The sequence below is a fragment of the Notamacropus eugenii genome, chromosome 7, assembly GCF_028372415.1.
Source record: "Notamacropus eugenii isolate mMacEug1 chromosome 7, mMacEug1.pri_v2, whole genome shotgun sequence".
NCBI classification, from domain to species: domain Eukaryota; kingdom Metazoa; phylum Chordata; class Mammalia; order Diprotodontia; family Macropodidae; genus Notamacropus; species Notamacropus eugenii.
The window spans coordinates 101,039,771-101,055,331 of record NC_092878.1 but is presented as its reverse complement, the minus strand read 5'-3'; the positions used below and the strand labels follow the sequence as shown (position 1 = coordinate 101,055,331).

Here is a 15,561-nt window from a genome sequence, read left to right as displayed (position 1 = left end):
AGTTATAAAAATCCAGCTGTCTTCTATTAAGCCACATAGTAAATAGGTTAGCAAAAATATATAAAATAATGTCACTTCTCATCTTTTTGGGGAAAATATAGTTATTTTTCATAAAAATATTTTTATTAACATAATGAAATTTTTATTTCTAGTCTGTTTAATTATTAAAATTCAATATAAATAATTTTTATCACTTTATTAATACATATTAATTTTAAATAAAATTTAAATATATATTTTGGAAATTTTTTGGCTTTAATTTCTATTATTATAAATTTTGGTAGACATAATCCACATAAACAAAAAATCTTTGGGATCCTCAATTATTTTTGAGACTAAATAGGTCTCAAAACCAAAGTTTGAGAACTGTTTGACGTTCTAAGATCTCAGTGTTCTCCCACTTGATCAAAATATCTGAACCTCAAACTAACAGAAACACTCTGGAAATCAAAGTGGTAAAACCACTTTAGGAGAGAAATTATACATACTTTAGGATTCAGATTTATTTATAGTGTGTTGTTTGACCTTCTTTCTACACGTGAGACTGGAGAACTTTTGCTTCTTAGAATTTGCCTCCTTTTTTCAGAACCCGACTTTTTCTTTTGAGGTCTGTTTTTTGGTATCTTTTGTTCTTTATGTACCTTGAGAGGCAGCCAGGGTTCCCCTGGTCTTGAGTTCAAATCTGGTTTCTGTCACTTATTCAGACTTTAGACAAGTCACTTAACTTCTGGTCTAACTTACTTGTCTATCACCTATCTCCCAGGGTGACTGAGGATCAAATGAGATAAGATTTGTAAAGCACTTAGATGCAGCGGACAGAGCTCTGGGAAGAGCTGAGTTCAAACTTGGCCTCAGACACTTCCTAGCTGTGAGACCCTGGGCATCTCTGTTTGCCTCAGTTTCCTCATTTATAAGATGATCTGGAGAAGGAAATGGCAAATTCCTCCAGTATCTTTGCCAAGAAAACCCCAAATGGGGTCATGAAGAGTTGGACACCATTGAAACGACTAAACCACCTCTGATTCCAGAGGCCTCCGTCTTTCCACAGGGATACAAACCAGGGAGTGGCAGAGCTAGCCTCTTTGTCCAGAGCTAGTTGTGTAAAAAGCAAGTTAATTTGCAATGACAGTTATTCCTCTCCTGTAAACAGAATCACTTCTAACCAAACAATTCTGACAAGGAGAGTGAAGCAAGCCAGGATGCAAACATCTCAGCATCATAGGCTTTACAGAAGGGAGAGACCTTTATGATCTCTGCTGCCTTCCCCTGCTTCTTATTTTATACATGACAACATTGTAAACCACATTGGTTAAGGTTGGCTTGAAGAATGGCAATAAAAATAGAAATAGGGCAAGCAAGATAGGAAAGTAGGGAAAGCAAGGAGGTGGTTTTGGCAGTCTCACTTTGGAAGGTAGAATCAACTACTGAGCTTTCTCTTCCAGACGCAGGATCCCAAAGCTCCACTCCTGGCCACAGCAGGCATATGTCACTAATCCTTGGACGTTTCCCCCATCTGCAGGTTCTAACTTGGCTCTTTCTGTTTAGTGTACCACCCTCCTTCTAACCACTCAAGTTTGCTACCTCACAGTCAGACTTCATTCTTCATCACTCCCCACCATCCCAGCCTTCACGCAACATATTACATGAGAATCCTGCCAATCTTCAGCCACAACCTTTCTCCTACTACTTCTTCTGCCCTCATTACTTCTGGCCTGGACTATTGCAGCAGCCTCCGGTCCATCTCCTGTAGAGCTGCCAAAGTGCCAGTCCTAAACCAGAGGTCTGACCATATCAGCTCCCTGCATAGCAATCTTTAGCGGTTCTCTATCTACTCTAGGATAAAATACAGACTCCTTGGTTTGGCATCCACCTGGCTCCAATCTATCTTACTATACTCATTTAGCCCTATTCTCATGTATAGACTCTTATTTCTAGCTAAACTGGCCTACTTGCCCTGTGTACCATCTCCTACTTCTTTGTGAATCCCAACTAAAATCCCTTCTTCTACAGAAAGATCCTCTTAATTCTAATGCCTTTCCTCTTTGAATTATCTCCTGTTTTTCTGGTATATAGCTTGTTTACAGAGGCATTAGATTTTCCACATGGATACAGACAAGGGAGTGACAGAGGTAGCCTCTTTGTCCAGAGCTACTTGTGTAATAAGCAAGTTAATTTGCTATATCAATTATTCTTCTCCTGTAAATAGAATCATTTCTAGCCAAACAATTCTGGCAAGGAGAGTGAAACAAGGCTATTTTCCCTGTATGTAGCTTGTTCACACATACTTCTTGTCTGCCACATTAGACTGGGAGCTCCTTGTATTCCCAGTGTTTACCACAGTACCTGGCACATAGTAGGGGCTTAATAAATGTTAACTGACTGACTGTTATGCTGTCCCCCATTATTAAAAGGCTTGTCTTCCTCATCTCTCCTCTTGGAACTACTAGTTCCTTTAGAGACATCTATGAGTTCTTTCCTGACCTCAGTTGTTTGTGTTCTATCACGTCTATGGAATTACTTTGCATTTACTCTGAGAGTAAAGAAGGTTTCATTTTACTGCCTAGTACAGTGCCTGACATAAAGTAGGAGCTTAATAAATGTCCGCTAATTGGTTGCTCTCTGTACGTTATTTTTCCTCTTTAGAATGGAAACTGCTTGAGTACAGACTTTTTTTTTTTTATCCTCTGCAGATAGCACATAGCTTAACACGTAGTAGGTACTTTAAAATGCTTGTCAAATTGTTGAACTGAATTAACTGGTGGCCTGGCTTTCAGGAATTTGCCTTCCTGTGGAATAGGTGACCCTTCCTGTACGCTGGATTTATTCCAGGACCTGTACAGATACACGAGGAAGGTTTATTGAATTAAGAAGATTAGGATAGGTCTGATTATCCAGTATTGTCTCTTATGATTCATGTTTCCTGAGCTACCTTTCTCTGTGATGTTGGCCAACACTTAGGTTATCCTGACTTAAGCAATACGTATTTGTTAGAGGGCTTTCGAGTGCAGTTTTACTCTGGAAACCACAAATTCCTCATACTTACCATTTATGAATAAAGCCAATTTTTACTGTGCTCAGTTCCCTGCCCTTAAGAACTAAAACTGCTTTTTTTAGTGGAAAACATATGGAAGGGAAAAATAATAACTGCGTCTTCCAAGCTGCATAAGGCCTAGTTAAAAAACAAATAACATAGTCTGTCCTTAAAAATACCATCATTACTTGCTATACAGAGTATAAGTGATTAATTATTTCAAGCTAAGAAGAAACATCAGGTATTGGATTTTTTTTAAGAACAAAAGATGATGTTTTTCTTTCAAGAACAATTTTGGTCAAGACAATTTCCCTCCTTATATTAATTGTGAAATGCTTGGTAATTAAACAGTATATTCAAAAAGCCATTGTCTTTAGGAGTAGCATTATACAGAGAGTGCCTTGATGTTAAAAAAACAAACCAAACCCTAAATATCCCTTTGAATTTTTAACACGTCATTTTTAATATGACATTCTTAAACTATTTTTATGATTTACTAGAAATTTGCCAACCCTTTTAAGTCTTTCTGAAAGGCACATTGTTAGAAGATTATTGTTATTTTTAAGTTATATCTTGCCTGTGTCTCAGGAATAATGGGACTGTCTTCAGGAGAAGATCTGAAAAAAGTGGATAAAGGTGATGACACAATGATGGGATTTGGCCTCACGAATCCACTCAGATCACAGCTGGGAATGTCATTCTCTTCTTTCTTCATGACCAGAGTATCCATCACATAAAAGACATTCCAGGGAATCCACACAGTGTGATACTGAGTGAGGAACGGTGACCGTTCAAATACCAGAGTGAGAGATGCGCCGCCATTTGCCACCAAGTCAAACCTAAAAGAACCCAACAAAATAAACTTAATGAATTTTCCTGACCCACCATTCTAGCATCATGTTATATCCTCTTTCTTCCTTACATTAAGCAGCTCTAAAAAAAAAAAGCAATCAACATCAAAAAGTATCTAATAGTAAATATTTCAACATGTTTTCTCACACAGTTCTCCAAAGTCTCAACATTCATAATGAAGCATTCATAACATAACATTCCAACTGTTACGAGCTTTTCTTCTAAATAAACAAGTAGCATACACATAGATGTTTGGTAGCACCAACTTACATTCCATCCTGGCGAGTTATAGTGTATCCATACTCGGGGTAATGAAAAAAGGAGACGTTGACTCCAATAAGGGGAGTTCCATCCGCAGTTAGTACTTGACCTCTAATGACAGATGCAAGGCTGTGGGAAAAGGAAAAGAATTAGGAGGAGCATTTGTTTTCTCAGGCCAATATTACTGTGATTTATAGGTAATGTAACTTAAGGACAGAAAAACACTACCACATGCAATTAATTGCTATTCACAAAATCAGAGCTGAAACACTCCCAAGCCAGTGCCCTCTTTTAACTCGGTGTAATTTACATTCTCCAAGTGTCTTCCTGTTTACCCTGTGTTTTAATTTGTTGCAATCTGTTCTTTGGAGAGATATCAAGGCCAATAATTGACTGATGAATTCTTAAAAATGATAAACTCTATGCTTTTCTTCTATAAGTCATACGTCTGGCACTTACATGAAGAAAAGTATACTTTCCAATTAATTCTGAGGCAATCTGGAAATCTGCGGGGACCAAGGAGTACAAGATTTAAAGGGGCAATAAGGAACATTTGTGTAACAACTTTTAATCAACTGCTGTGCCTAACTGCACTAATGCTGTTAAATTTCTGCAGACCCAGGAGTTCCAGTGTAAATCATCTTCCTTTGCTCAGTGAGACACAAGACACCTGCTTTCACTTATGGGTTTATTTTCAGGTCATTACTGCTCTGTAAAACACCAGTCAAATAGCTTATGTAATCATACCACCATGCAGTTAGCAGTTCCATTACATTAATTCATAATTTATATTATTTAGTGAGCTCAGTTTTAAAAAAATGCATATCTTTTCTTTCCTTTTGGGCTCTTTTCATAGATTCTTCGGATACAATTCCAACTGTGCTAACCTGAATCAACTAGTTAAATGAAGATTTATTGACTCCTTAATGGAATGTTCTGTTAGGTACCAGGTACAGAACTTGGCAAAGTGTGTGTGCTAAGTCACAAATGCTGGAGATAGTTTGGTGAAGGACTAATCGAAAGAAAGGAAACTCAGGGTTTGGGGGAAATATCACATTCATCAAGGGTGCAGTCATCAACAGTTCCCATGCCATGCAGATCAACCACTACAGACACAAACAAGAGAGGCATTTTGGATCTTAAAGACAAAACATTAATTCACCTTTTATTGAAAGGACTTTCCCCAGGTATAACATGAGTACTGTCCGGCCCTGTAAGAAAACTAATTCGATCATAAAAAGACTTAGCAGCTTGCTGAGAGGGTGACTGTAGGCTTTGGCTAATGATATCTTGCGGATCAGGGAGTCCACGACAATAGGGCTGATTCTGGCAGGAACTTTGTAAGCAGCAGTCAGGATCCATACAGTCAATTAATCCATCTGCAGACAGAAATTTAAACCAATGAGTGAGCCCTTTTTCCAGTGCATCATTGACAAATACACAACTGGAGAACTGGGAAAGAAGAGGACAATGAGTAAGGAGTGGCAGTGTGATATTGTAGACAGAGTACTGGTCACAGACATGTGGAAGGCTTGAGTTCATGCCCCACCACTGAGACATATGGCTGGAGTTCCTTGGGTCAGTCTCCTAACCTTGCAATGCTTTGGACTACTCTCAAAGACTGTAAATTGCAAATGGTTGCCAGTTTACGCTGGAAGGAGTTTCCTCACCTGAAACTCTTTTACGGTAATGAAATAATTAGTTTTGGGGAAAAAAGAAGTCTATATAAATATTATATATATATATATTTAAAACTTGCCTTTCCAGAGAGGTATTCTTGTGGGAAAGAAGGTAGGCTTGGGAAGTTTAAAAACTAATCATTTTTTTTCATTCAGAATTATGAAAAAAGGGGAATATTCCCTTATTTGAACTAATGACTTAACAGGATGGAAGAATTTAGAGATAGTTATGATACATGTATTAGCAATACTGAATACTGTTGAATAATGCTCAAATGTTTTCTTAGCTATTATTTTTTTTAGGGGGGTAGAAATGCATCTTGAGTTAATAAAGCGCATTTTAGTGAACATAATATGTTTTAATAAAGTTGTTTCATTTAAAAAATTTCTGACCATTCATTTGTTTTAGGCCATGGGAAAAAAGTGAGGCAAAAGAGAAAAAAATAGTGTAAATGGAGTTAAACTGCCCAAATTTATGAAGTAGGTCAGTATAATCTATGGAGTAAGATTGAAGATGACAGCCTGTGCTTAGCTGCATGGGATCATGCTGACTCCATGAAGACATTAACTTACATCTCCTTGTTGTTTTCCTTAATTCATTTCAAGTATGTTACTTCAAATATGCTTTTAATACTTAAGAAAGACTTTATGATCCTGAGCTTTTTTCATATCATTGATATGACAAATGAGAAGTTGCTGCTTGTCACAATCTTAATTTCCGAAAAGGCTCATATACATGAAAATGTGTGAATTCAGATCCCTGATAAATAGATTTTGTTAAGTTTCAACATGTTCTGATCAATGGGAGTTAACTTGTAAGCACATGCATCTTATATTCACCTTTGGGTATTTAAGCTGAATGTGTTTCTATATGTACTGTGTGTTATATTAGATCTATCCCTTTTTGAAACAAATAACAATTGTGTTCTCAAAGGATTAAATACACACACACATACCTACATATATCCCCAAATAATAACAGGTAAAAACTTGTTTTGAATTTTGAGGTCAGTTTTTAAATAATCGGACTATCTTACTGAGTTTTTACCAACTCGCTTAATCATTTCCCCAGTGGATTATAGAGACAGAAAATGTCCGAATGCCTAGAAACTATATTTGTTGTCAAGCTATAGGAGATAATGCAAGGATGCTGGATTTTTTTTTTATCAGAGGATACTATAATAATATGGCTAATGCTATGTATTTATATTTGCTACCCTTCAAGAAGCTGAAAGCACAAAGTGATTCAAAGACTAACGTGTGACAAAAAACTTTTGTCCCAAAAAATTTTTGTCCCATTCACCCATATGATTCCCAGCTTTAAAAGGTGGGTGGGAATATGGACTTTAATGTGGCAAACAATGCTTGTGTGTTGAGACTGCATAAAGAATCTTTAAAATTTATTGTTTATTTCTGTTACGAATTCTTTCCTTTATTTTGGAATTGTGCAAATAGAGTAAAATGTCTTTACTTTTTGACCCATAGATTCCATTATTAGACATATAAGCTTAGGAAGTCATGATAAAAAGAAAGTACCCAGCACTTTTTGTGGTAGTAAAGAACTAGAAACAATGGAGATGCCCCTGTCATTGAAGAGCTAAGCGTGTTGGGGTACATGAACACAACAGAATTTTCTTGTGTAAGAAACAGGTTGGTGTGTTTGTCCTTCATTCTCAAATAGGACCATGGAGTCAAGAGGATGACATGACTTGCAGTTGACTTGGATTTGAGGGAGGGACAGCTGTGCAAGGTCACCAACCTTATTTTCTTCTCTTGGGCCATCTGGGTCCAGTGGCCTCATATTTATCAGGACAACTGGAGATGGCCCTGAAGGCAATGTGAGACCCTGGCCCTTTCAGGCTTAGTTAGGTCTTATCACCATCTTACTTTGAGTGAGATACCTCATTCAATGAATAGGTTTCTCTAAGTTACTCAAGGGAAGGCCCTTTAATAAAAAAAAAAAATCAAACTGGGAGGGGAAGACCCTCGGGGTTCCTGGGTGAAAGAGAAACAGTTACTGTGATTATATCCACTCTGTGCTAGGTGGGTGGGGACTTGTCCAGTCTATAAGCCCCAGAGTGAATTGGGTTTAAGGCTTGCTCCTTGAACAAGAAATGTAGCAATGAATACAGAGAAGAATGGGAGGATTGATGTGAACCGATGTAGACTGTAATAAGCAGAACCAAAAATACATATACAATGACCACAGCAATATATGGAAGGAACAACCATCATAAAACATTAGAAAATGAATATTGCTGAATTACAAAAAACAAGAATGACCCCAAAGAAGGGATATGAGAGGACACCTCTCCTGACTCCTTTGAATAACTGAGAGAACCATTGGTTGAAACACTGAATATATTTTCATACTTTTTTTGATGTGCTGATTGATTGTACTTATTTTTTTTTCTTTAAAAATATTCTTTTTGATACGTGATAGCTCTGGGAAGGGGCAAGTAGAAGACATTTAGGCAATGTAAAATCAAGACAGATAAAATTTATTTTTTTAAAAAGAACTCTTTCCCCATCAAAACTGGAATTAATGTTTATTAGCTATATTAAGCTTTTGGGTATAATGAAAGAAAAGCAATAAATCAGACATCAGCTTTTATCCCTCCATGCTCAATTCCTACCAAGAGGAAAAGAATTCCAAATTTGATCTGTTTCACTTCTCCAAGACTTTCTAAAAAACCAACATTTGGTGCCTTGGGGGTTAAATGTCTCCTCCTTCCCCCACCCCCAACAGTGTACTCCCTTAGGGAATATATGGTACAGTTGCCAAAGAGGAATGCTCAAATTTAGTCATTCATCTTTGTTAGTTTATAAAAAGCAAATGTACATCTGGCGTGGAGTCTGCAGGTCATAAAACTGCATGAGATTGACACCTTCTGAACTAATCAGCTGGAAATGCATTTTTACAAGCCTCTCCGCTAACATCAATCAGAGAAAGAATCTCATTTTCAACAGCCAAGATGCAGGGACACACTGTTTGTTATTTTTCTGTGGAGTTTATCAGCAACTTGCCCAAGCGAGTGACGGATGGTTATGAATCTGGCTCCCTATAACTTGAGAAAACATTTTTCATTCTTTGTCTGTACTTATGTAGCTGGTGCTGTCTAGTACAACTAAGATGATGGTGTGCTTGGCCAATATCTAGTGTGGTAAAATCGTTTTGGTGAAATAGCTCATAGCTTGGCAAAATCACTGACATTCCATTTTTGTCTTAGAAAGATTGGCTTATATTTATGTTGACTTAGAAGCCAGACTTAATAGCATCCATTATGAAAAATATCCAGAGAATAAACCTAATGAAACCTGGTGAATATTAGCAATTACATATTGAGTCTTTTTATGTGAATTTCTTTTTCAATAAAAGTGGCAAATTCATGTAACACTGACAGTTAGTCTTACTGACTATAAAAATAAGAGATTGCATTTTTTAGAGCACATCATGGTTTACAAAGTGCTTTACATGTTATCTCATCTGATCCTCATGACAACCCTGAGAGGTGGCATGTACTGCTAACTGATGGTCTACTTTTGTTTCAGTCATACATTACTTTCATTTCTGGCTTTAAAAAGAGGATGGAAAAAAATCAACCATTTTTCAGTATATATACTACTTCCATTATACTCATTTTATAGATAAGAAAACTAAGACTCTGGCAAAGAAATCAAGGCTAGGGAACTCTGAGCTCCAAATTCAGCATTTATCCCACCATACCATAATGCAACCAATTTCAAAAGTTTAAATATCCCTTCCAGTTCCCTTATTTAATCTTTAAATGGCTCCCCCCTCTACCCTGTATCATCTTATCATATCTGTCATTTTCTTATTCTTATTGTTTCATGTTCTTATTGTTTTATGGCTTCTTATCATGAAACCAAGCTTTCGACCTTTGCTTCCAAGTCTCCACCCTCCCTCGTTTTCTCTTACTATTTATCTGATCTGTTTCAATAAGTTTCCAACTGGTCTCCATCTCAAGTCTTTTCCCTTCCCAATCCATCCTTGACATAGCCACGAAAGTGATATTTCCAAAGGATATATCACTCCAGGCTTATTACACATCCCTACCCTTCACACACTCTACAATGTGTCCGAACTGTTCCTCATTCATACTATCCCATCTTTGCACAGGCTCTTTCTCATGCCTGGATGCACTGTTTTCCTCACGTTTGCTTCTCTGAATCCTTAGGTTTCTTAAAAGTTCCATTTAAGAAGTACCTGTACATGAGGACTTTCTGGATCCCTCACACTTCCTAGGAATTCCCCTTTCTTCAAATTGCCTTATTTTTCGTTTGTATATAATTTACATTTGTATACCTATGACACCTATATTATACCTATTATTCTCCATAGTAAGGCCCTAGAGAGCAGAGACTGTTTTCTTTTCGGTCTTTGTAACCTCGGTGCCTAGCCCAGTGTGAGGCACACACAAATTCTTGTTGTTGATCTTTCATACCGTCCTTACTACTTTTCGCAAGCCACTATGCTCCATGTGCCCTTTGTCTGATTACTACTACAGAACTAACTCCTCTCTTCTGTGCCTAGAATTCCCACTTTCCTCCAGCTTGCCAAGCTCTTGGCATTCTTTTCCTTTAAGAGACTCCTAGATTTTCACTGCTATGAAAGTTTCCCTGACTTACCAGGGAAGAGGTCATGAATTTTTCCATAATGCACCCTGTCAAAACACCATAGATATAACTAATGCCCTAATAGCTCCCATAGTATATTTAAGACCATGAAAAGGGGGTTTGCATGATAGGGGCACTTCTCAAGAAAAATGGGCTAATGGAGGGAGAAGGGTAAAAGGAGAGTCTTTGCAAACTTGGTTGGGGGCCTGTAATTCAAAACTTATTCCAGGTGCAGCCTGCAAGAATTCCCATTCATTCACCATCCCCAACAATAGGCACTTAACCTAGCTCATGCATTATTTATTTATGTGTTTGCCTGTGTATGTGTATTCTTTATGTGTGACTTATAAGCTGCCTTCCATGATAAGTTTTTAAGAGTTGGGGGCACTTAAAACAGGTGCAAGGGGTGGGTGGTGTTTGTGGACAGCAGAGATGTTTTGGGCTCCATTGGATGTCCTCATTTTAGTCCTCTTTCTCCTCTCCTAGTCACTGAGAGGATGATTATCTTTAAATTACTAAAGATTTTATGTTTAAAGACTACACAACATAGTTTCTTGTTTCTGCTTGGAAATACTGTGGACCACATGGAAGGTTAGTAATTAATTTATAGACTCCTAGAACGTTAGGGCTAGAAGAGATCTTAAGATCATCTAGGTTTCCAGGAAACTTAGTTCCAGGGACAGATTTTGCTTTCCCCTAAGGATTCTGGGAAATGGAATTTGCTACCAGAGCATAGTAGTATGAAGGGATGCTTGGGATTGTCAGCCTCATTTTTGTAATATTATTCCCATAGTATTATGATCCTATGTAGAGGATGACAGAAACATGAGCTTCATACACAGCAGGATGGTGGATGAGTGAGGATGGAGGGAGTTGGTATCATATAAGGGGTCTCTTTCCCCCTGGCCCTAGTTGGCAATAGTTGGAAATATAACAAAGATAGAACCTGATCACAATGATGGAAATATTGTCAAAGGAAAGTTATACTGGATATAATTATGTAGATTTTTTTAAAGAGCTTTTTTTAAAGGCATCACCAATGGGAAAACTTGAGGCCTTGGGAAAGTGTATGAGGTTCCCAGGGGCAAGTAGTGACTTAAAGAGACAAAAGGATGATTAGAATCTGGGTCTCCTAAAATTCAATCGAAATACCTTTCTGCTAAACTCATCATGTCCTATGTACTGGTATATTATCACTAACTATTGCTGTAGAGTACCAACTTTAAAGCTAAATCTTGATTAAGGAGAATGCTCAGGGACCTGGATGTTCTAGTTATTTGAATATTCAGTATAATCTGACATTGTCTCTTTGCATGTCAATTTATTTAGTAATAGCACATTATAATAATATTTAATAAGCATATTATAATACTTAATGAGCCTAATTCTAAGAAGTAGAATAATATTTAATAAGCATCTTATAAGATTGAATAAGCATGCCAATTTATTTAATAAATGAGCAGATTCAATTTCAGTTACCAACTTCTTTTAATCAATGCCATCTGTTAGATTTTCAAGCATCCCAAAGAACAGGAACTATGTGTTACTATTTTTTATTCTAAATCAGTTCCAAATGGGCATTGGATTTTTGATCATATTGATGAAGACCAGGTATAAAAATGGACCAGACTTCCACCTTTATATCAACCAGATTCTTGATGAGTCAGGGAGCTAGTCTACTAGATACTGCTGTGGTGGACAAAGTGCTGCATTTGCAGTTAGAAGATCTGGGTTCAAATCTCAGCCTTGTCTCTTATGGTTTCTAAGACTTTGGGCAATCCACTTTGTGTTCTAATTATTAGAATCCTGAGTAACATGAGATAAAATGGAATTATGTTGTGGTCATGACAACTTGGTATTTAGCAGACACCAATGACTTAATCTGGTTCCTAACAGGAAGAGAGAGGGACTGTGACTTCATCACCACAGCACTCACTGGATGCGTTAGCAGCAAAGAGAAAGGCAGTAACACTCTTGGCAATTTTATTTGATGTGAAGTGATTCTGGAGATCGCTTCAAGTTAGACAGGAATGACAGAGACTTCTTTGATGGAATCAAACAGAAACATCTAAGATCTTATACTTCAGAAGTGGAGATTTTTGATATTTGGGGATAGCCCTGGTTCTGAGGATGGGAAAAAAGAAAGCTCTAGGAGCTCTTAAAATGACCTCCCTAAAAGATAGGATGCAACTAGGTCTCTAAAATGTTAGAAACGGTCATTTGATGGAGCAGCCACTGAGTCTTCCTCCTCAAGTTGTGTTCCTGCAAATATAACTACTCTAGTAACAAGGTTATTAAAGAGGGGAAAAGGTAGGGAATAAGCATATATTAAGCATTTACTATGTGGCATGCATTGTGCTAAGTACTATATAAACAGCTGATTCCAACAACCTTGTGAGGTAGGTACTATTAGTATTCCCACTTTACAACTGAGGAAGCAGACAGAAGTTAAGTGACTTGTCCAGGGTACATAGGTAGTTAGTTTCTGAAGCTGGATTTGAACTTGGGTCTTCCTCATTCCAGGCCCATGCTTCACCCATTATCACTATCTCAGGTTTAGGTAGTATATCTAGAATATTCACTGCAATACTTCATCGATGTATGAATTTTCAGGTGGGGTTATTCTCTCCATGGATACAGACGGTGAACCACTCCATGACTTGGTACAATGCTGTGCCCCCAAATTCATCATCTAATGGAATATCTTTTAATGAAGATGCACAATGGGCTTAGGCGGGCTGGTCCTTCAATGAGAGCCATCTGGTTCAGCTCTGGTTTCTGATTAATGCTTTTCTAAACCAGTAGGACCGATTAGACTTTGTACTTCACTGATTACTTTTGAGACAGCTAAGTAGTGCAGTGGATAGAGCACTGGACCTGGAGTCAGGGAGACCTGAGTTCAAATCTGGCCTCAGATACTTACCACATGTGTGACCCTGAGTAACTGTTTACCTCAGTTTCCTCATCTATAAAATGAGCTGGAGAAGGAAATGGCAAACCACTCCAGTATCTTTGTCAAGAAAACCCCAAATGGGGTCATGAAGAGTCGGACATGGCTGAAACAACAAGAAATACTCTTTAAGAAGCATCAGACCAGGAATTTCAGGGCTGCGTAGCATAGTTTTAGTGCAGGTTTAAGAGTTCACATTAAATTAAAAACAAAAATCCACAAAAATGTTACTAATGAATAATAATAAAATAATAATGAATATAGTAAATTAAATTAATATGAATAATAAAAAATAATAAAAATAAAAAAATAGATTAAAAAAATGCTGTGCTCTGAAGAGTCAGAGTCAGTGAAGCACTCAGCACAGTGCCTGACCCATAACTGGCACTTAATAAATGTTTACAGACTGGCTGCCTGACAATGCCAGTAACTTACCGGGGAATGTAATTTTAGTCGTTTAGTAGGAACCAATCCATTCGTGTTCTACTTTGTTCTGCTGGCAAGCATCATAATTCCATTCAGCTCAAATGAGATAACGTATGGAAAAGTTATTATTTCTTTCTTAGTAATATGACCCACAACAAAAGGAGACAGTTGGACGTGGTAATCTCCCAGGACCCTTCTAACTCTAAAGTCAGGTATTCTTGGGGAGGAGTGGCAAACAATTCCTTCACGTAAGGCTTACTACTGACCTCTTCTGTGATATCTCATCAATTTAAAAGACAATATGAGTTAATATAAATATTCGTTAAGTGGTATTTGGTAACAGAAAGAGCAATAACCTAAGTCTCGGCCAGTGTCTAGAACAGAGGTGTGCAACATGTGGCCTGTAGCCTACAACATTCCCAAGTGTAGCCTGAACCAGATGAAAGTGTAACTGAGATATATTTAGCAACATAAAGAAGATACAACAGAACATAGATAATACTACATTTTAAAAGAAGTCGATATGCATCTGCAAGGATTCTTCTGTATGTAGTGGCCTCCATTCCTATTTGAGTTTGATACCACCGGTTTACAAGTTAAAAAGCATCACACGAGTTCCTGATACAATGTCAGTACTTAAAAAAAATTTCACAGTACTTCCATGTTATAATTTTTATCTAATTTCTATCTGCTGTTTTCTCTTTGGGGTAGTACCTTTTTAGGGTCTAAGAACCTAACTTCCCTCTGATAGATTCTATGTTGTTCAGTTGTTTAGTCATGTCCAATCCCATGTGACCCCATCAACTTTGTCTATAAGATTTTCTTGGCAAAGATACCGGAGTGGCTTGCCATCTACTTCTCCACTGTGTTTCCATTTCACAGATGAGGAAGTGAGGCAAATAGGGGCTAAGTGACTTAACCAGGGTCGCACAGCTAGTAAGTGTCTGAGACAGGATTTGAACTCAGGCCCGGTGCTCTTTCCACTGCACTACCTCACTGTGTCACTTTCTACTCCATTCTTCTCATGTCTGTGCTTCTAAGCCTCCAGACCTAGAAGTGGCATGACTGAACTGCTCTCTCACTCTGGAACTTCCCCTTGCCATGCAGGTCTCATTCTCCCATTGGTGAGTTCCTTCTGGGACCTCCATTTTGGAGACAAGGCCTGGCTGGCCATGCTTCATTCCTCTTCCAGATGTAGTGCTGACTCTTTGGTCTTTAGCACCATGGCCCCTGTGTAAACTGCTCCCTTCCCTTCTTTCACGCGCTTTTCAATCCTCTTTTATTTGTTGCCTTTCTGCATTAGAATATCAGCTTGTTGAGAGGGACTGTCTTCTTATATCTGTATCCCTGGCACTTAGCAGAGTGCCTGGCACACAGGAAGGGCTTAATAAATGCCTGTTGCCTGCTAGTCTATGCTTTGGTAAAACCTGCATTCTCTCTGATTAGATGTTCATCCTGCCTCTTCATTTTTGATTTTCATTTAATTTATTTTCAGTCTGTATTCATTGTTTTACCGTCTCTCTTCTTACTTATTTATCTCTTTCTGAGAAGAAAATATTTCCCCCCTTTTCTAGACATGAGCAGAGTTTTATTCCTCTGTCTTTAAAATGCCTCCCTCTTCTCTTCTGGGACTCTCTGTGCTCCACCCTTATAATATCTCCCATTGATCATCCCCTTATTCTGTCTCTCATATCCATTCCATCTGTTTCCCTGCTCGCTTGTTT

The 15,561-nt window shown here is 37.8% G+C and overlaps 1 protein-coding gene across 9 annotated transcripts in view; it reads right to left on the bottom strand.

Annotated features, from left to right (window-relative positions):
- TENM3 (teneurin transmembrane protein 3) overlaps positions 1–15,561 on the bottom strand; it is a 3,393,579-nt gene that overhangs the window by 88,666 nt on the left and 3,289,352 nt on the right. For all 9 annotated transcript variants that reach the window (XM_072622672.1, XM_072622671.1, XM_072622669.1 and 6 more), the window contains 3 exons: positions 5,307–5,523; positions 4,154–4,273; positions 3,609–3,870 (listed from right to left, as the gene is read on the bottom strand). In XM_072622672.1, coding sequence (XP_072478773.1) covers positions 3,609–3,870; positions 4,154–4,273; positions 5,307–5,523 — 599 coding nt within the window. The remainder of the gene's footprint in view (positions 1–3,608; positions 3,871–4,153; positions 4,274–5,306; positions 5,524–15,561) is intronic.